General features: G+C 40.1%; 1 protein-coding gene across 1 annotated transcript; it reads right to left on the minus strand.

Moving 5' to 3' along the window:
- Positions 1 to 390: 390 nt before the first annotated feature.
- Positions 391 to 21,985, minus strand: CCDC28B (coiled-coil domain containing 28B). The gene is made up of 6 exons (XM_075195198.1): positions 21,779 to 21,985; positions 6,664 to 6,834; positions 5,711 to 5,874; positions 5,381 to 5,526; positions 2,159 to 2,181; positions 391 to 832 (listed from the first exon to the last, which is right to left on the minus strand). The coding sequence occupies exons 2-6, from the start codon at positions 6,822 to 6,824 to the stop codon at positions 757 to 759; spliced, it is 570 nt and encodes a 189-aa protein (XP_075051299.1). The 5' UTR covers positions 6,825 to 6,834; positions 21,779 to 21,985; the 3' UTR covers positions 391 to 756.
- Positions 21,986 to 23,390: the final 1,405 nt, after the last annotated feature.

Here is a 23,390-nt window from a genome sequence, read left to right on the forward strand (position 1 = left end):
CCACCCTTCAAACCTGCTCTGGTGGTCAAGTACAGTTTCCCCATGTTTACCCAGAGAGACAGTTGGCTCTCATTAGCTGAAGTCAGTTTTGTCAGTGCACACACTTACATAGCGAACTTACAGTCTCTAAGTTAGAGGGTGGGCTTTGTGGAATCAAATGTAATTCTGCATTGTTACAGTCATGTTACATACAGCCTCATGCTTCAAAATCCAAGAACACATTGAAATGTGTGTTGCCCATTAGCAACAACATATATCCCATTAATGGAACATTCTAGGTATCATTTAAGTGCTGTGCTCTTGTGACATTGATAAATAACACAAACACCTGCTTTTTACATAGTGAGCTATTTATTATAAAGTAATAAATATGTACACATACTGTATATATTGAAATTTGGCTAAAGGCAGTCTACTTTGCTATCTTGTATACAAAATTCTCTTTCCTGAACTTGTATTCTCTTAATTTTGTTGGGTTTTCTATACACTAATGCACGTCAACTATCTATTGAAAAGCTGATCAAAGCATTTACTATTTTGTGCTTGTACCTCTCAAAACTAACTGCACAGCAATTACTTGTGAATTCCTCACTCTCCAGCTCTGTGTTCTTAATTCTCTATAGCTTAAACTGCTTAAGGGAGCAGTAAGTTTCCCGTTGGATGTTTATTCTCCTGGTTCAGTGAACATTCCATCTTTGCCCTTTGTGTAGTTTGTCACCATTCTATTGCTTCTAGTAGATTTATATCCAGTGCTCCCTACTGGATACGCTCCGTCACCTCTTCACTAGGAGAAGGCGGTGTCTCCTGGTTTTCTGCCAAATTCAATTTTTGTCTAATTGATCAATCATCAGTTAAGGAAACTATCACACAGCTATACATACTGAACACAATACTGATGACATTTGCAACAATATCTAGAACATCATCTGAGAATAGATATAAAGAAAAGCATTTCTTTCTCCTGTAATAGGAAGTGAGTTGCTACCAAGTTTGTGATCATCAACGTGATCAACATTTATTTATATAGCGCCAGGAAATTCTGTAGCGCTTATTGACTAATCATCACAAATACAGTAATAAATCAATACTGAGTAATACAGACAGGGATGTAACAGGGCCCTGCTTGCAATCTATGGGATCTGTAAGATAGTAGTAGTCTATTGCAATCCTACAGCCACAGCCACTTATGCCTCTGCTTGTATCTTGAGTTTTGATAAGTGGGAGAACCTAGCCAGGGAATAAAGCTGGCCACACACGTTTCAATCTGATCCTTCAGCACAATCTTTTTTTTTATTGAGATAATAAGTTAATAAAAAATTGTCAGGTGCATTGGTGACAGTTGGTCCAGTACAAACATATGTAAATAGTAAAACTGATCATCTAAAAGTTAATGGATTATAGCTGATCTAAATGAGCACTGTCATTGTGCAATTAACGTTAAATGATTCTAATACTGAAACTGACTTACTGTTCTGTTAGATCATTTGTCAAAAATGGAAATTTCTTCACTCATCTGATTAAAAAGCCCAAAATAAAAACAATCAGTAATAAATGTGCCTTAATTGTATATGTATGTGTACAGAAATGCAGTAATGTGTTTTGTCAACTTAACAGTAGGAAGAAAAGTGAGTAGTGTTGGTCCTCCTTAGACGTCTTCCCAGGTGAAATGTAAATGCTCTGAATGACTTAGAGAAGGTGAGCCGCTACTATTTAACTGCTTCACAGTATTAAAACAAAAGGTATCATACTTTTTGATAGTTTAAGGAGGTAAGCTTCTTACCTCCTCGCCTCATTCCAATTGACATATGAATATTAACTTAACTTTTAAATAAATTTACTGACAGCTGGCAAGCAAGCTATTTGGAGGTAGTATGCACCATGCTCTTCTCTGTTTGCCTGTGTGCTCTGTGTATCAGCAAGATGCCAGATCAACAAGATGGATCTTTAATGCATTTCCAACTATAGACAGATGAGAAAAATACTTTCAGTTACTATGTAATGAGATGGTTGCTACTATTCTGAAAAGGTTTGCAGTTACATCTAGTTTTCATTTTAATAGGTAATGTATTAATTGAATTTCCATGATGTGGTCACTAGATGGCACTATCTCCTTTTCCTTAATGTGTGATATTAAGGGAACATGATCGCATAAGGATACATGGAGTTGCTCAGTTCTTCCAGCTGAAATATAACAAGTAAAGGTGAGTGTGTAAGCTACATGAACAGCACTACAAAATAACACAATGTGAATGTGTTTTCACATAAATATCCAAATAAATACATACCTATAAAATATGCACCCCCACATATTAAAGACCAACAGTAACATATCAGGACAACATATATAAACATACTTTCTAAAGAAGTAAATTGCATAACATTCATGAAGACATCTTCATAGTGTTCCTGTAGATATGACCTGAGCAGCAGGTATAGGTGTGGACAGATTATCCCTGATGCACAATGCAGGGAAGAAAACAAATGCTCTCATATTAGAGCTATAGTCAACAAACAATGCCAACGCAGTGCATACATTCTCGCTTGCAGTTTTTATTGCCATGCATAGTACAGGTGTCAATGTCCCCTATTCAACACAATTGGCTGCAATTGTTCTTTTGTGTCATTGACATGATTTTATAAAAATACATTGGATAAATGCCTGGCTAAACAAAGTTATTTCAGTGTACGTCTATTTATCTGCATTTCCTTTTAGCCCAGCTCAAATTTAAATTAGCTTTTAAAGCAAAAACATACTAGTAGGTTAATTGTCTACTATCAAAATTGACCCTAGTCTCTCTCTCTCTCTCTCTGTGTGTGTGTTAGGGAATTTAGACTGTAAGCTGCGATGAGGCAGGAACTGATGTGAATGAGCTCTCTGTACAGCGCTGCGGAATTAGTGATGCCATATAAAGAGCTATGGTGTTGTGCTTAAAGGAAGGAGGAAACATTTAACATGATGTCTGTGTGTGTGGTGTCTGCACTTCAAAATAGGGTGTCCCCTAAAAGTGAAGAAACAGAGGTAATTCACTTTCTTCCTGCAATCAGCAAAGTGCAGTTGAACAGAGGATTATGAGTTTACATGGGTGGCTTTGCTTTTATAGAATACACCCACCACTCCAAAATACAGGCATACTGTATCAGTAGACAGACAATAGTGGACTTTTAAAAAGTGTACCACAATTATATATCTGCATATCTCATCCCAAAATTTTGTACCTTTTGTATACATTTTTATTCCTAAGACAATTGTATATATATTTATTCAGGGTCGGACTGGCCCGCCGGGGAGCCAGGCTATCCCCCGGTAGACCCCGACCCTGATCGCTCCTCTTTGTTGGTGGGACACTTTAAACAAAAAAACAACAACCCATAATCACGCGATTGTGGCACCGGCGCCCCTCCTCCCTCCTCTCTGCTCCGTCCGCACTGAATGTTGGGCGTGACATCATCACGCCTGGCGTTCAATGAAGAGCGGCTCAAAGAGGAGTCACAAGAAGAAAGAAGAAAAGAGAAAAAAGCCTATAGAAAAGGTAAGTGAAGGAACGGAAGCAAGGGGGGAGCAAAGACAGCATAGCAGAGTATGACGAGGGGCAAAGGCACCATGGCAGCGAGTGAAGGAGGAGCAAAGGCAGCATGGCAGTGAGTGAAGGGGGAGCAAAAGGCAGCATGGCAGAGAGTGAAGGGGGAGCAAAGGCAGCATGGCACAGTGTGAAGGGGGCCAAAGGGAGCATGGCAGAGTGTGAATGGGGCCAAAGCAGCATGGCAGAGTGTGAATGGGGCCAAAGCAGCATGGCAGAGTGTGAATGGGGCCAAAGCAGCATGGCAGAGTGTGAAGGGGGGGCCAAAGCAGCATGGCAGAGTGTGAAGGGGGGCCAAAGCAGCATGGCACAGGGTGATGAAGGGGGGCCAAAGCAGCATGGCACAGGGTGATGATGGGGGGCCAGGAGAAGGGGGGAACAAAAGCAGCATGGCACAAGGTGATGAAGGGGGGAGCAAAAGCAGCATGGCACAGTGTGATAAAGGGGGGAAAGAAGAAGGGGGGGGCAAAAGTAGCATGAAGGGCGCATTGTGATCATAAGGAGGCACAGCATGGTGATGAAGGGGCACAGTAATGTGTGTGTGATGGCACAGCGGGCTTGTGGCAATGTAATGTGTGGTAGGTGGTAGCTAACTAATGGGTGTTATTTTGTTTGTGGGGTGATAGTGGGGAAATTTAATTTTATAGTGGGGACTATTAATTTAAGATGGGGTGATTTGGAGGCTATTAATTGAATGTGGGGCTGAGTTTGAGGAGCATGAGGTCTATTTATTAAATGTGAATATGAATTATTTATTGGCAGTGACGGTTGCGGGAAATAGGTATATTTATTATACGTAAATGCTACTAATTTATTGCTGGGGCTGTTTTGAGGGAGGGAAATATGTTTATTTATTAAATAGGAATACTATTATTTTAATGTTGGAGCTGGAGGAAGGCCTAAGTATTAATCGTGGGTCCTATTGATTTAAGGACGGGGCTGGTTGGAATTTTCTAAATGTACCCATTTTTTTTCCAAATAGGGCCCCAAACATTCTAGGATCCAGACAAGCCGCAACTAAAGAAACCAGCAGCCACAGCTGGTGAAAATGACAAGAGGTAGGACAGTCTGTCAAATGTTCTGATTCTAGTGGGACAATCCTGATTTTAGGTGACTGTTCTGCCGAATCTAAGGGGCAGGTCAAGACTGTGTACTCTTTATATACACACTGCATTCTTTATATACTACACTATGGTGCTAGCTGTCCTTCGTGGGCTGACTCCTCCCCCTCTAGTATCTGATCTCGCCTCTATGATGGCTGGACACACCCCCTCTGGTGGGCCCCTAGTGTTGCGGTCCCCCGGTGGGCCCTTCATGCCCCAGTCCGACACTGTATTTATTGTTCTGACTTATCTCATGCTTAGCTAGAAGTCAGAGACCTTGCAAAGTGACACAATAAAATAACTGACATATAATGGAAAAAGAAATATAGATGGAAAATTAGGGGTTTTTGTCAAGGTTTCAAATCATTGTACAGCATGAAGCTGTATACAATCTGTTATGAATGTAAAATATGTAATAAATTGGGGAAAGTGGGCATGGTAATAAATAATTTGGCAATCAGACCACACAGTTGACATAAATAACTACAAATATACTGACAATTTAAATGTTAATGTGAAAACTTTTTTTTAAAAATAAACAAACACAACAGAATTATTGCTAGAGGATAAAGTGCATGTTACCTTTTTACTTAAGATCTATTTAATATGTCTTTTTAAAGAAACATAAAAAAAATCTGTCACTTTGGAATATATCCCTCTATATGATGATATGTGACATGTCAATGTAAACTGTCTTACATTATTTAGTAGTTGCTCCAGGTTCCTCTCTGCATGAGTCTGGTCTCCAGGCTCCTCCGCACACACGTCTAGGCTGAAGTGAAGACGTGCTAACTGTTCTTGCATCTCTCTCACCCGCTCCAGCTGCTCAAATGAGCAAACTCGCCCTATGAGAAATGTATCAGCTTGAGAGAGTCTACTCAGAAACGTGATAATACAAATATCACATAAAGAAGAACAGTGCACTTTCAAAAGGAGATCATTGAATGCAGACAATGCCTCATTTTAAAGAAAGAAGTAAATACAATATATTCACTGCAACACACACACACTTTCTCACACATTGATTACCAAATGCTTGAAGTTTTCCAGAATGAAAGTCATTTAAAAGGCTCAGGAGACCCCCCTCCATTTCACACACATGGGATACATCCGTTAGGAAGGAGTGCTGAAGACTGGGACCAGGAGTGACCACATCACAAGGAGCAGAGGGCCGAGTCTGCTCCTTAATGCCCCTGAGAAACAGCAAGAGAGAGCTTTTTGGGCTAAGACTCTATATAAATACATGACTGTGTCTACAATATGTTACTGCGTTTAATAATGGATGTTTATAGATCTAGATTTTCTATGGGAAACCGGTAGAAATTTTTTTCCCTTTATCTGAGCAATGAAGAAATGAAAGTTTATTTTGATAAGAGAGCCACTCCGAAGCTCTGCATTGAGATGCAGGAGAAACTGCTAATCAGTTCAGCGCAACCATATACAATGGATTTTTTTCTAACACATTCAGTATTTTCAAACTTTCATTTCCAGTCGCTCAGGTTAAAAGGAACCACGCTTTGGAATCATGTGTATCACTGAATACATATATAATAGCTGAAGTATTGCATATCACAAATTATATTGGGGTTTCTATTAGTCTCATATGTAAAGATGGCATGTTTGCATACAACCCAATACTCCTAAATTGCAGGCCCCAAAAGGGTGGCATTTATCTCAAACTGAGCGTGACCTCATAGAAATCTGAGAATGATTGGGCAAATAAGGCAGAGATTCAGTCACATCAAAGTTCAAGTGGATCGAGGTGGAAATGATTTTGTTTTGGATTTGCACTTTTAAATGTTGGGGATGTATGTGCATGGCACATGAGTCATAGTCTCTGCTGTCACTCCTATCCAGGTTTTGAGAATGAAAACGTATGTTGGTATATCATATTGACACAGATATTTGTTTACAAATCTATCCTTATGCTAGCTATTGGTACTAAAATGGACAAGACTATTATAAACATTGAATAGGGTTACCTTTTGATCTTACTCCTTTGCTTTGGGGAGGGTGGATGTGGAAGCCCCAGGCTGAAGCTGGCACTCTTACAAGGAGGAGCAGAAGTTTTTCGCACAGGCGCAGGTGGAAGTGTCTGGGTTACACACACCTTGGGACTCCTCTTCTTCTTCTTGTCTTCCATTTACTATACCCTGTGGAAAGCATGTATTAAAGTGGAGTAGAAAATAAGAGTCACAGTCGTTGCTCACTTTTGGACAATCCATCTTCTTTACCCCAACATATAGCACTTCACCCCCTAACCCCCAACTCACCACCATAAATTCAAACCATCTCCCTTTGGCAGGTAAGAAATCGTTAATAGCTACGTAGTATTATGATGATCAAGAAACGTGTGACTTACTAAATTACCACTATAAAAGAGATTTTAGTAACAATAGGTTTTAGTGTTAGCAGCTAAGCCTGAAAAGATCTTAAAAGTGCGTGCTGAGTCCAAATGTGATTAATGATTATTAATTTTATTAATTGACAAGAACATTTCGTTGTGAGATCAGATTTAAGTTACCCCATTCTCTTGTTAAAGTGTCAGCTATTCTTGGGTCCTGTCCTGCTTTGGAGTAGCACACAAAGCTTCCTAGAATATATATTATTATTTTTTTTTTATATCTCCAAAGAATGACTATGTAAAATATACATGTACAAGAATACCCTTTCTGACAAGGCATCCATATACAAGAACACCCTATCTGAAAAGACATGCAGTTTAAAAATCTAAGTCATGTAGGAACTGAAACTAAGTAAAAAAAAAAAATAGTGTTAATCACAAAAGGAAAGAGGTTCAGAAACCTCTTCCTTAAGTTCTTCAGTAAAGTGACTAGATATCAATAGACCGTATGGTAAACCCATTGGATCCAGACCTAATGCTGGAGATAAATACATTTCCTCCATTGATGAAAACTGGATCAAGAAATGGAAAGAGTGTTGCCTATATGTATATATTTATTTCACAGTAATCCTGCAAATCTGGTTGGCAAGTTTCCAGAAAGCCACCATTAGCTACATAATAAATATGTACTGACTGAATATTATTGTATTTTATATGATCAGATATCATGCATTTATCACACACTAATGCATAAATAATGTGTGTATGTATCCTAAATGTATGAATGAGAAAATGCTTGAATTAACACGAATATGGGTGAGGGCTTGTATGGTAGCTGAAGAGCACGCCTGGCATAGCCAAAGCCTTGTTCTTTTTCCTCACCTTTAACAGGGCTTTGGAATCATGTTCTACACACTCAAAGCTTCTATATTAGCCCTTTCTATTTCACTTGGGGATTAGTAGTGACCCCATATATTTTCAAGCAGCGAGTGTATTTGTATTCTGTTATATTTTAAGAGTTAATAGTTTTGCTGTAGTCTTTTATTATAAAGTTTTATAATATATATATATATATATATATATATATATATATATATATATATATATATATATATATAGTTTAACCATTTTGCTCTTAGTGCTTGAGTTTTACAGGTTTTTCTCATATGGAACATTTACGCCTAACAATGTTGTGTGTGTGGCCTGGCACATACTGCAACACCAAATTTAAAGTGGCTCAGAGGGAAACGGATTGTTTCTCTCCGATGGAGCAGGAGTGGGCCTGGAGCTCTGCACAGATGTATACGGAGGGGAACGGATGTATGTTTAGTATCCCATTGGAGCAGCATGACGGCCCAGGTGTGTGAGGCGTAGGATGAAATGTGCTGTGCAGTGCACACCTATAGATTGTAAATGCCTTATATCCAGATCCATTGAAAAGTGTGCTGTTGAATGTTCATACCATTTGAAAACATTTCAAACACACATCATCATCATCAGCTATTTATATAGCGCCACTAATTCCGCAGCGCTGTACAGAGAACTGACTCACATCAGTCCCTGCCCCATTGGATCTTACAGTCAAAATTCCCTAACACACACACAGACAGACTAGGGTCAATTTGATAGCAGCCAATTAACCTACTAGTATGGGGTTTTTTTGGGATCACATAATATAAATATATGTCTGAGTACAATGAATTTATTAAAATTTAGAATAAAAGAGTCTCATGTTTCTAGATGCAAAGATTTGTGGACAATATACACTACAGGAAAGGGCGAGTACAGAAAGTGTATGTTCATGTAATTGACTAATAGCAACAACATCTAACTATTTCTCAATGACTGATTGCATATTAACACCTCCAGCTGATAGTACTTAAATCACTACCAATATTATATCAAGTCTCAGCCGTCTATTTGCAAGACTTGATTTATATTTCTATATATTTTGTAAAGGACAAAACAACAGATGTTCTTTATTTATTTTTTTATTTGTATTTTGCATTTGTGCTTGTATTTAATTACATTTTATATTGAAAATTCGATTTTCGTATTTATTAATAACTGTCCAGACAATTTTTTCTCTTGTGTACAGTGATGGCGGGTGGACAAACAAAAGCCCACAAATTCTGACAAACTCCAAGCACTGATTAGGCAAGAATGGGCCGTCAGTCAGTATGTGGCCCAGAAGTTGATTGACAGCATGCCAGGGCGAATTGCAGAGGTCTTCAAAAAGAAGGGTCAACACTGCAAATATTGACTCTTTGCATAAACTTAATGTAATTGTCAATAAAATTATGAACAATTATGTACAATTATGAAATGCTTGTAATTGTACTTCAGTATACCATAGCAACATCTGACAAAAAGGAATAAAAACACTGAAGCAGCAGACTTTGTGAAAACCAATACTTGTCATTCTCAAAACTTTTGGCCATGACTGTTGTAACAAAGGGAGGCATTTTTCTGACAAGAGGCAGAGAAAGTATACAAACAGAATAAAACATTGGCACAGTTATGCACCTAGGTTGAGATTAAACCAGGTAAAAACGTATGTGTAGTTTAAAGTTTGTTAACTTACATGATTTCCTCTCAGCAAACAGACAGGGTGTGTCTGTGCAAACAGAGCCACTGATGGGTGTTTTCTTTTAAGGTGGGTGTGTCACCTATCCATCAAGCTAAGGCTGGGGGAGGAGTAACATGTATAAAAGCTTGTTTGTGCCATTTGTTCAGGGAGATCAACGCTGGGTAAGCTGGCTGGTCTTGAGAGAGCTGAGCTATGTCTAGCTAGCGTTTAGGGTCTCCAAGTACTGCTGTGAAATCTGTACGGTGTCAAAACATTTACCATCCTGACAATAAAACTACATAAAAAGGAAGAAGTTGTTCGCGTGTGCTTCAGCAGTAGCGGGCTCTTGCCACAAGTGGTGTCAGGAGTGGGATACTCCGGGAAGCAAGATTCCGCTACCCAACCCGCGCAGACATCAACATGGAGGAAGTACTGAGAACCCTTGTGAATGTGGCCGCTGCGCAGCAACAGCAGCAAGCTCAGATGCTACGAGTTGCCGAGGCACATGTGAAAATACAAGGCTCTTAAGAGAAGAGTTAAGCCAGGTGAGACATGACAAAAATGAACCACTTGGTCCTGTTCTCCAGAAAATGTCGCCAGGTGATGACATAGAAGCATATCTGGTGTCCTTTGAGGGACTTGCAAAAGAGGGCAAAATGGCCTCCTAAAGATTGAGCTGAGAGGCTGGCGCCATATCTGACTGGTAAAGCTCAGCGAGCTTATATGGATCTTGATAAGGAACGGGCCTCTGACTATCTGTGCCTAAAGTCTGAGATATTGGCTCGCATTGGAGTTTCCGGGCCAGGCCGGGCCCAGCGCTATCACCAATGGTGCTATATTAAAGAAAAAATGGTCAGAGCGCAGGTGGCAGAGCTTTCTAAAATTTTAAAGATATGGCTGCAGCCTGAGGAGAATTCGCCTTCTCAGATTATTGAAGTTCTGGCGATAGATCACTGCATCCGGGGGCTGAACCGCGATTTGCAAAGGTGGGTTCTGCAATCAGACCCACAAACTTATGAAGAGCTTGCCACCGTGGTAGAAAGGTTTTGTGCGCTACAGCAAATGACTAAAGAACCTGCATTTGTGCCAAAGCCACTGCCACGCCAAAAGCCAGGTTTGACCATCTTTGCTACAGGGCCCAATGGCAAAACTGCTACGGACAGAGGGCCAGGTGCAAAGCTGTCTAATCTGAAGTGTTTTGAATGTGGTGAGCCAGGCCACTTTAAGGCAGAGTGTCCTAAACTACCGGAACCCATGGACTGTTCTGTGGCACATATTGGGCCTGCATTTCCAAGCTGTTTTACCATGAGTCCCACATCAGGAAGTCCTTGTTTTTTCTGGGTGACTGTGCTAATCAACCAAAACCTTGTTCTGGCCTTGGTTGACTCGGGGAGTGAACTCTCATTGGTTTCCAGCTCTGCCTTACCCGAAACCATAACTTCTCGGTTGCCCAAGGTGAAGGTTCTTTGCGTACATGGCACGACAGAGGAGTATGAAAGAACAATACTACCAGTCACACTCAAAGACAAAACTGTTATGGTGGTAGCTGCCATAGCACCTAAACTCCCTTATCCACTCATTTTGGGGCGAGACTTCCCACTGTTTAATGATGTCCTCGGTGAGCGGATCCGGCCGGACATGCCGGCAACTGATGCAACGGTCGGAAGCCCGGTTTTAAAGGAACCGCCTAAAGATCCACAACATCTGGACATCGATCTTTGGAAATCGCCAAACCGGAATGCCATCCTGGGAGTCACAGCAGGAGTTCCACAAAAGCATCCACCTGCGGAGAAACATGGACAGTCCAAACTAGCATTGGGCGGTGATGTAGCAGATGAGCCCACCCCGCCTGTCAGTGAGGATACGGACTGGTCCGCAATACTAATTTTGTTTCCTTTGCAGGACTTTGCTCGAGACCAACTTAATGATGCCACTTTGGAACATGCCTTCAAAAGTGTGACTGAGGTAAATGGGGTAGCAAAAGCCGCCCAGCCTGCAGAAGGTATACCATATTTTATTGTTAAAAATAATTTTCTGTATAGAGTTGCTACTGTACAGGGGGATAAAGTAGAACAATTAATGGTTCCTCAGGTCCATGTAACCCTAGTGTTAAAAGCAGCACATACACATGTCTGTGGGGGACACCTAGGGGAGGATAAAATACGGGAACGAGTTCTGCTTAAGTTTTACTGGCCCGGTGTACACATGGCAGTGAAAAAGTATTGCCGGTCCTGTCCCATTTGTCAGAGAACCTGTCCCAAACCCATGTACAGGGCACCTCTCATTCCAATTCCAATAGTACAAGTTCCCTTTGAACGGATAGCTATGGACCATGTGGGGCCACTGGAAAAATCCGCACGTGGGCACCAATATATACTAGTGGTGCTTGACTATGCAACCAGGTATCCAGAGGCAATTCCCCTACGAAACATAAAGTCCAACACCATAGCTAAGGAACTTGTATTGATGTTTACACGCTTAGGAATACCCAAAGAAATTCTCACAGATCAGGGTACTCCATTCATGTCTAAACTGATGAAGGACATGTGCCAGTTGCTAGGGGTTATGGCGCTTCACACCTCTGTATACTATCCACAAACAGATGGCTTGGTGGAACGCTTTAACCGCACATTAAAGCACATGCTCAGGAAAGCAGTGGCTCAAGAAAAAAAAGATTGGGACACTCTTATTCCCTATTTGATGTTTGCCATCGTGAGGTACCTCAAGCTTCAACAGGGTTTAGTCCCTTTGAGATATTGTTTGGGAGACAGCCCAGGGGTATCTTGGATATGTTAAAAGAAGGGTGGGAGCAGCAAGGTCCCAGGGAGCCAAATCTGGTACAATTTGTGTCACAAATGTATGAGAGGCTAGGAAAGATAGGGCCCATTGTGCAGCAACATGTTCAAGAGGCTCAGGAATGACAGAGGAAAAGTTATGATAAAAGTGCTGTTGTTCGATCTTTCAAGCCTGGGGACAAGGTCCTAGTCCTGGTTCTCACCAAGGAAAGCAAACTTTTCGCCCATTGGCAGGGTCCATATGAAGTTCTAGAGGCTGTCGGTCCTGTCAATTACAGAGTCCACCAGTTAGGTAGGAGAAGGGAGGAGCAAATACACCATGTTAACCTCCTTAAACCTTGGCATGATGAGGAAACCTCTCCTCAGGTAGTCAGTACTGCCATTGAAAAGTCTGAAGTGCCCATAGAGCCAGCTTTGTCCATTCAGCAGAGACAACAGACTGAAGAAATGATTCGCCGGAACAGGAATGTCTTCTCTTCCATTCCTGGGCGCACTACCTTAATCGAACACGACATTGTCACTGCGCCAGGAGTCATTGTAAAGCAGAAGCCTTATCGTATTCCAGAAGCCAGACGGGTGGACGTGAGGAAGGAGGTCGAGAAGATGCTCCAGTTAGATGTAATTGAAGAGTCCACTAGTGAATGGAATAGTCCCATTGTGCTTGTCCCGAAACCCAATGGGACAATTAGGTTCTACAATGACTTTAGGCGCCTAAACAGTATGTCGCAGTTTGATGCCTATCCGATGCCACGTGTGGATGAACTAGTGGAAAATCTTGCTGGTAGCAATTATTTAACAACCCTTGATCTAACAAAGGGTTATTGGCAAGTTCCCCTGACTTCCACGGCCAAGCCAAAGACTGCATTTTCCACCCCTGATGGTCTCTATCAATATAAAGTCCTACCCGTTGGGTTGCATGGGGCACCTGCCACCTTCCAAAGGGCTATGAATAAATTGCTACGACCTCACACAGCTTATGCAGCTGCTTACTTGGACGATATAGTGATTTATACCCCAGACTGGGGATCACATTTAGCCAAAGTTGAGGCGGTCTTAGCTTCATTAAGGTCAGCAGGATTAACAGCTAACCCAGAGAAATGTGCCATAGCCATGAGAGAAGCCAAATATTTGGGGTACATTGTTGGTTGAGGGCATATAAAACCCCAGCTAGACAAAGTGGAGGCAGTCAAAAATTGGGCAAGACCAGAGAAAAAGTCGCAGTTAACCCTTTTAGGCTTAGTAGGTTACTACAGGCGGTTTGTAAGCCACTTCGCCACTAGAGCTGCTCCACTTACGGCCATGTTAAAAAAAAGTTGTCCAGATAGATTAATCTGGTCTGATTCTGCAGAAACCGCCTGGTCTGATCTTCGGTTAGCTCTTTGTTCCTCTCCAGTTCTACAAGCACCAGATTTTACCCGGAGGTTCTTCCTCCAAACTGATGCTTCTGGTGTTGGCTTAGGTGCAGTCTTGTCACAGGAGAAGAATGGAGTAGAAAACCCTGTCCTGTACCTAAGTCGGAAGTTGCTTCCAAGGGAACAAAAATATGCCACTGTGGAGAAAGAATGTCTCGCCATAAAATGGGCTACAGAAGCTCTGCGCTATTATCTCCTAGGCAGAGAGTTCACCTTAATAACAGACCATACACCATTAAGACGGATGCAGAACAACCGGGAGGTAAATGCCAAGGTAACCCGCTGGTTCTTGGCACTGCAACCTTTCAAGTTCTCAGTAGAACATAGACTTGGGATTCTGCACAAGAATGCAGATGCATTGTCACGAAAATACGCGCTGCTCGCGAAGTCCGCGCCCCCCTACTTGGAGACGCTAGGGGGAGGGATATGTAACAAAGGGAGGCATTTATCTGACAAGAGGCAGAGAAAGTATACAAACAGAATAAAACATTGGCACAGTTATGCACCTAGGTTGAGATTAAACCAGGTAAAAACGTATGTGTAGTTTAAAGTTTGTTAACCTACATGATTTCCTCTCAGCAAACAGACAGGGTGTGTCTGGGCAAACAGAGCCACTGATGGGTGTTTTCTTTTAAAGAGAAGGTGGGTGTGTCACCTGTCCATCAAGCTAAGGCTGAGGAGGAGTAACATGTATAAAAGCTTGTTTGTGCCATTTGTTCAGGGAGATCAACGCTGGATAAGCTGGCTGGTCTTGAGAGAGCTGAGCTATGTCTAGCTAGCATTTAGGGTCTCCAAGTATTGCTGTGAAATCTGTACGGTGTCAAAACATTTACCATCCTGACAATAAAACTACATAAAAAGGAAGAAGTTGATTGCGTGTGCTTCAGCAGTAGCAGGCTCTTGCCACACTGTATATGACACTTCATTACATTATTTTATTGAGCACAAACAGGGCAATACAACTTTAGAATTTACTACGGACACTGTTAAGCCACATTTGTACACTAATGTGGAGCATTAGCATTATACGCCTTCATATGCACATACATACTCTTTTTGTACAATCACCTTCCTACTTACGTTCAGAGCGCAAAAGTGTTAAATTGTATTTAATATGTAACTGATATGTTCTTTGTCAGGTGCACATAAATGTTGTTTATACTGCCGGAATAAAAACTTCAAGATGAGCCTTTGACTTCTTTCGAAATTTGAATGTTATATGAATGTGAGACACCAATGACAGTTCAGCTTACTTTTACAATTAAAATCTACATCACGCTACTGATTGAGTGTCTCTTTACAATAGCCTAATGGCATTATTCTGTGGTTATGTCTTATATGACTGATTTGTATAGAAAGCTCATATTCTGTATACGTATTTTTAGTTCTAGAATACATTTTGTTATTGATATAGATATATCTCCCTTTTTATATAATTACTATATTTAATTAAGAGGAAGACTATTTCAGTTGTCTACAGTCACTTTGGAAAGATACTTACTGTTAAAATCTCACTAACATGATATCTTTAGCTGAATGATTTAGTGATATAAGATCTTCCTGGCATCTGGGGACATCAGAAAGTAGCCTGGCCTCACTCATCACGGTGCTCACCATAGCACTTTGAACTATTTATTAATGTGATCTCATCAAGAAGACATCAGGAGCTATACTATTCTATCTTATTACCATTTTCACTGAGAGGAGGATCAACAGAGTATTTTCCAACACTATATTGCCTGCTCTATTAGTAGACACATTGGCACTGCAAGGGATGCAAATGCAAACTATTTTTGCATGCAGGGCAAATTCTGCATACTCTAGAAACATACTGACCAGTTCTATTTTTACACTGCATTTTAAAATTGGGCTAGGCCTGCCCTCCTCACAACTCTAAATCCAATTGTACATTTTATATTTATTACCCTGCAGAACAAAATGTTTTTCCTGGTGCAAATTTTACAACCAGTAACTAATTTGTTCTTAGCACTATATTAGCCAATACTTTCACATATAGGGGCATATTCAATTTAATGCAAGGTGACGCAATGTGTCTTCAGAACAGTCCATGGAGACATATTGCGTCAGAGTTTTTACAGAAATCTTTTTCCTCGTGTCCCATAGAGGTGCGCAGAAAAATTAGCAGAGATTTCTTACTGTAATAGATGGAAACATGTGCTTGTGAACATCGAAGCGATGTTCACTGGCACCTCACGCTGAATTGGATATGCCCCATAGGATCACTAAGCCCTTATACTCACTAGTGTCAAAAACCATGATTCTGCGGTCCAGAGTGTTTTCTAATGTTGCATGCTTCATTTATCTCCAATGTACACATATTTTATTAATTTACTTTTTTGGCTATGGGAAGTAATAAGTATCTTGTTTAAAGTAAACTTACAAAAAGAAAAATATCAAATTTGTATTTTAAGTTTAGTGCTATAAGCTAAAGTGTTCTTATTACCCCACATAAAACCACTTTTGCATTTTGAAAACATATGTTATAAGGATTGATATGAGTAGGGGTCTGCTGTATTTTTTACATTTCTAAGATGCCTTCCCTTCCTTAAATCTGGTCATATACACACACAAAGGCCTGAAAGTTGAGAGACAGGATAACTGTCCATTTTGGCAGCAAATTACATGAATGGCCGAATCACTTTTTGCGTTACTGCAACTCAAGATGACGGTACACAAAGGCCGATATTGCAGCGTGCGGTCAGAATAACAGACAACAATTAGCGTTAGGGAGCTGGGAGTTAAAGAAAAAAAAAAGAAGAAAAAAGAAAAAAGGCACCGGAATGACTTTATTTCCTTACAGATGTATTTTAAGGGAGTACCTAATAATAAGATTCGTAAACAGATATGTAAACAATTATATAAATCTTCTATCAATTTATCTTCAAATTTAAAGCTCAAATTAGTTAAAAGATAATATCATTATGTAAAATATGTCTATTTAACAAAACAACTGTACATTGCACAGATTGAAATCTTATAACATCCCTTTGTCACACTATAGAAATTTGGGATTAGCTTCTGCATAATGCTCCATATTGTAAATGCAGGGAATGCCCCTAATTGTAACCACAGTTAATATATACTTATCTACTCTCCTTGAATGTCTGGGAGACTGATGAATTTCATGGGTTCCTCCTGGGAGAATACACCCTTCCATATTTCTTATTCTAAAGGGGGAGGGTCCTCAATGACACGATTTGTGGCATTATGGCCAGCTCCCGATGCATGATGCCATCACTGCATCATTGTACAGTCGGGGAGAGGGATGAGGCAAATTTTGCTGTCACGGCCCCCACACTTACCATTTGGACCTCCCAGAAGGGAGATACAAAAAGCAAGCAAGTATGAGGTAAGATCCCCAAATTGTACCATCAGCCTGATTGCACAGCTACCAGTCAACTTACACATCAGGCCACTTGCACAGCTGTCTATATTTAAAAATACACTCCAGAACATAGTAACCAGAAAAAAGTTGACATGAAAATAAGCCATAGGAAAATTGCTCATGGATAAAACCCCAGACATAAATGCCCATAAGAAAATTGCTCACACAGAAAAATGCCCACATGGAAAAATAGCCACAAATAGTAATTATGTATATTAATTTATTGCTATATAAACGTGGCCTGTGTATGAAGAGGGCTTAAATATGCTCGCTTAAATGCCAGAGGTTTCCCTCTGATTAATTCTTGGAAAATAATACAAATATTGTTAGGATATAGAGCGTTAAGAGGAATTATTGTAGGCCAGAGGCTTCTTTGTTTAAATATGTTTAAAGTATCCTATTGTAAGCTACTCCTCTGATAGCTCCGTATATGAATGATCTGCGATCCCTATATCCTCATGCAGGGCTCCTTCCTAGTGCAAACAATGGAGTTTTCAAAAAAGCCAGAAACACAACAAAGTTGTGATTTATGTGGGGTTTGAATATTTTGCCTTTCGCCCTATCAATGGAGTGGTGACTTGGAGATGCAGACACTCTATAATGTGCCTTTCAATTATTAAAACAAAAGATGGAAACATAGTTCAAGAACCAACAGAACATTGCCATACCTCTTGTCCTCAAAAATCAGTTGCCAGAAGCAAAATGAGAGCACCAAGTGCCACTCCTCGCAATGTGATGGGATATGTGTTGTCAGAGTTAAATAATGAGATATTGTCCCATATGCCCAGACAATCTACTCTCGCAAGAAGTCTTCTCTATCACACAGTAATTTGCCCAATTCAAAAACCATAAGTTTTGATATTCCTGAACAGTATAGTAAATTCATTCTTCACGATTTAGGTGTGGATAATTCAGACAGAATTCTGGTTTTAGGTGATAGAGATCTTATGCTGGAATTGAACAAAGGTACCATATATGGAGATGGTACTTTGATAAAGTGCCAAATAAGTTTTACCAACTTTACACGTGACATGCCAAGGTGGGTAATACATATCTGCCATGTATTTATATTATACTACAAAAAAGAACATGGACCGCTAAAATAGAATGTTTGAAATAATGAAGCTATGGATTCAAGATCTGGAACCTCAAAAGTTTTTAGTCGATTTTGAGAAGGCCTGTATGAATGCAGTTAGGATTGCCTTCCCACATGCTGAGGTCAAAGGGTTTTATTTTCATCTGTGTCTGAGTCTCATTAGGAAAATCAACAATGTTGGCTTGAAGAATGAATATGAAACTAATATGAACCTAAAAATGACACTGAAGTCTCTTGCTGCATTAGCCTTTGTTCCAATCTATGATGTCAGAAGGCTTGTTGCCACACTTCCAGAGGAAGACCGCTATAATGAGGTGCTCACGGACTTCTTATCTACATATATTGAGGGTGCAGCAGATAGAGATTCTCAGTTTCCTATAATAACATGGAATCATCATGATGCAGCCCTGGAACGGTCGCCAAAAACTACAAATTGTTGTGAGGAATTTCACAATGCTCTTAATTCCCTATTCCACTGCAGTCATCCCAGCGTGTGCTTTCTATATGATGGACTGCAGAGGAACTTGGCTTGCCACAAATTAACACTGGCTAATGCACAGGCAGGTTGCCTAGAGGTAAAAAAAGAGGACATATGAGGCACTCCATGACATGGTTGCCACTTCTGTGCAGCAATATGAGCAGGTAAAAGATAAACTAAATTACTTAAGAATACTGGCAATTTGCAAATAAAGAATTTTAACTGATGTATTATTTAATGTTGGGGCTCTCTGTGAGGCTCATTTCTCATTATGGGTTAAAAATGTATTATTAAAAAATTGTTGTTTCTATTTTTTTTGTTCTCAATAAAGTTTGTTGATAAAAAACTGACTGTTCACAATTTCCTGTATTTACCTTACAAACATTTACACTTAAGAGCAGTGATGGGCAAACTACGGCCCGCGGGCCAGATCCGGCCCACTTAGAGGTTCTATCCGGCCCGCCAATATTTTAAAAAATTTCATTAAAATATGCATAAAATTATTAGGGCCGACCATGTGTGTCAGAAGAACCTTCATTTTTATGCCTTCCCAGCTAATTCCCTCCATTACACTACATCCTCCTTCCTTAAAGGACACTTCGTATGTCAATCACTCAAACACCTGCCCGCCCCCTAATGGCTGAAAGTCATGTGAGAAGAGATGGGCTGGGCCATATACTAAGGCGGATTTCGATTGGCTGCTGTGTTGTCAGTTAGTGGCTCACCAGAAAGACGGATCTGCAACAACCTGCTGAAATAAGTGCTGTGTCTGTACGATCGCTGCACTTATAGAGGTAACACTGCCATATAACACCCTCCCGTCCCATTCAAAAAATTTGTATTATATATTTCGATATTTGAGTTTTTTAACAAATGATATTGGCCCGCCTAAAGTTTTTCTTTTTAATTTGGCCCGCTCCTGAAAAAGTTTGCCCATCACTGCTCAATAGCATTAAAGCCCTCTTCATACACAGGCCACTTTTGTTTAGAAATGATTTAATATACTAATACAGTAATATTAACATACTATACGTGGGTATTTTTCTGTGTGAGCATTTTCCTTGTGGGCATTTATGCCCTTGGGCATTTTTCTGTGTGGGTTTTTATCCATGTGGGTATTTTTCTGTGTGAGCAATTTTCCGTGTGAGCATTTTTCTCGTGGGCATCTATGTCAATGGGGTGGGGTGTTATCAGTGAGCAATTTTCCTGTGTTTTTTTCTTCATGTGAGCTTTCTTCATAGAACGGCTGCATGATAGTATGAGGGCAGATGTAAAATGTGTGAACAGAATAGAGTGTTGGGAGTGGGGAGCGTCATAGTTCAACTTTAAATTACAGTGTAAAAATAAAGTTCCACTGAATATTTTAGGTTAATTGAGCTACATTCGAGGGCTAAAGGACGACAATTTTCCTTCTTGCCCCAGGTGCTAAAATTTCTAGTTAAAGTTCTGCCAATAGAAGAATGGACTTAAACTGTTCAGGACTTCCACTAGCAACTAGGTAATCACAAGCAGTCATTCACAGGCATCCAGGGGCGAACACTAAGTCATATCAAACAGTTGTGTTAGCTTTAATCGAGGGGGGGTAAATAAACATTACAACAAATTAATTACAAAGAGTAAAAATTGTATCTAAGAGGTAAAAAGTAAGAATTGATAAGCAATTGGTCTATATTGAAAAATAGAGACATTTCCAATTCCAAATTTCTAAAACCTGAGACTGCTGCTTTAAACGAAATTACCGTTATTACGGTAATAGTAAGCTGGATTTCAGCTTGCGGGGAAATCCAGCGAGTAAACTACCGTAATAACGGTATTTACACGCACTATTACCGTAATCACGGTAATAGTGCGCGCCGCAAGATTTTTGGCTATAACGCCAAGAATTGAATATGTCCCATGCCCATGGTCTGTTTTACATCCACCCATGTTGTGACACCGTCCAGTGCTTAAACGTATGATGCTGATAGCTTGATCATTATGACAAGCTTTTTAATACTGTTCACTGGAATTTTTACTCAATCCCTATGCACTATATATTCAGCAAAGAAAATGTGGCATTCATAAGTGTAGCACAGATACTAGTCTAAAGGACTTCACTTGCCTTATTCATATAGAAAAGTGTTCTATAACAATTTTATTATATATTTATTTATTTCAACTAGTGAGAAAGCCAATAATGATGTGATTTCTGTTGGTTACATCACACAATTGCATTAAATAAGTTTCACAAAGCACGTTTTGCAGTATATGTTAATGAGCTACATGTGCAATGGGGAAAATAATACTATGTAACTAAGTTAATATGTGTAAACAAATCTACTTCTAAAAGGTTATGGGCATATCTGCCAACTTGTCATATAACTTTCAATGGAATATATTAGACAAGCAAATTTACAATGTTCTTTTTCAAGCTAAATTACTCATGCAACCTGTAGTGTACTAGAAGACTGTAGTAGTATGGGGGAGACAACCAGTTCTATAGATCTTAAGCATGTTAAAAGTTATCAAGAATTTAAGTGACCACTAACTGAAAAAGGACAAAGTCCATGTGTATGATTATGCCATAAAATATGTATACATTAATCATGTTACATTGTATCACTAAATACTATACTTCTACTGTAAATAAAATATTTATTTATGCTTCCAAGATGGAAAGTATAATTTTTATGATGTACAGTTCTAAAAATAATATTATATTGCTACAGAAATAGACTTTTTAATTTTAGCATGAAATTGGTCAATATTGAAGAATAGACACATTTCCAGTACCACATTTTCTAAAACCTGGTAACTATATGAGTGATGAGGATAAAGGATGCCCAGGGAGTGGCTGTGACACAACAGCACACAGCAAGCAGCAGGACCTGTTTATACAACACGCTAGGTACAAAGCCCATACTCTGTAGAAGACGTGTAGCTTCGATGCTCTTCAAATAAATTGGAAAATAAACTCCAACTCACTATTACAAGCATAAAACAACAGAAGGGGAGTACCTGGAATGATTAAGCTAAGATTGAGGAAGTTGGTTGAAGACAACGCACGGATTATCTCTTCTTCACACAGGACGGGTCTTCTCTGCCTCCGTCTGTATCATTCACTCCTCCATTATCCCGTCCCCGTACCACTATTCCATCTTGTCACCCACATTGTCCCTCCTCTGTATCTGTCTCCTCCTTCCTGTCCCAATGGCTGCTGCATATTAATACTACTAGATCGTCTGACAATGTCCCCTCCTCTTTATCTATCCCTGACGTTACAGTGTTGTACATCCCCTACGCTAAGCCTGATCTTGATACGCTTCCCCTCCCCCTTGTTTTTCTGACCCACACCATCTTCAAAATGACTTTTATTACAGACAGCTGTAGCTCTTGCGCCTTCAGCCCTTAATGTGATCTGATAATATTTCAAATTACATAATTAGATTATTATATATTACAGCTGTACAACTCACAAAAAATAGCATTATAGTACAAAGTGAGAACAATATCACTGAGAAATATATTCACCAGACAACTGGATAATTTGTTCTGGTAGGACTGATTCCTCAATTACCATATAAGTCAATTAAGTAGATTCCTCTTGCTGCACTATTCAGGGACAGCATGGGAAAGATTGTATACTTATTATACAGTTCTCTGTCTTTATACTGCCTGCTTAAAACACAGGCCATATGTGATGTGTATCCAGGGCCGGTGCTAGGGTCCACGGCGCCCTAGGCATTTTTAAAAAAGCGGCGCCCTCCTCCCTCCTCTCCTTACCTTGTCTCACCACCGCCGCCTCTCTGCTCCGTCTCCTCCCCTCCACTCACTGACACTAGTAAGTGGAGGGGAGGAGACGGAGCAGAGAGGCGGCGGTGGTGACAAAATAGCCTCTTCCCCCCTCCCCGTGCATCTGAATGCTGTGTGGCAGCCGTGACAGGTATGGTCAGCGGTCGCCTCACAGTTTTAAAGTCTTTTAGAATTCTGTGGCGCCCTCCAGAGCCCGGCGCCCTAGGCAAGTGCCTAACCTTGCCTAATGGGAGCGCCGGGCCTGTGTGTATCTGAGGGTGAAGTTGTAAGTAATGGCACCCACATATAAACATTTTTATGCAGCATTGCATTATAAAGGGGAGGTATAAGGAGGGAGCAATTTTTTCCCTATTTTACAACTACATATTGTCCCGGTGAATATAATGAAGTATTGTGTTAAAAGTCTTGCCTATGCATATAACATTTCTAGATTTCCCACATATATTCAGGGTATTAAGCAGCCTATTTATCAATCAACTTTTTCATTAAAATTCCCCCCAAAACAGCAGTTTAGCTGCATATTTAATGATCATGTAAATTTGTCATTAGGGCATCGCTGTTGTCCCTGAATCTTTGAACGCAAAAGCAGCACCCATAGGTTTTCTATAAAGGAGATACATCAATCCCTTGGCACTGGCTCAATATCTGGAGAGCACAAAGCTCATGAGAAGAGGCTACAATATCCTATAAGGAGACATGCAAGACATCCACATGGACCATTTTGGGCCTGTGGATCGCTGGCTTTGCAAAACAAATTGGCCAGTATTACTCTTTTAAGAAGTATCTCAAGAAGGAGAATACGAATCAAATGACATAC

The sequence above is a fragment of the Mixophyes fleayi genome, chromosome 2 (assembly GCF_038048845.1).
Source record: "Mixophyes fleayi isolate aMixFle1 chromosome 2, aMixFle1.hap1, whole genome shotgun sequence".
NCBI lineage: Eukaryota > Metazoa > Chordata > Amphibia > Anura > Limnodynastidae > Mixophyes > Mixophyes fleayi.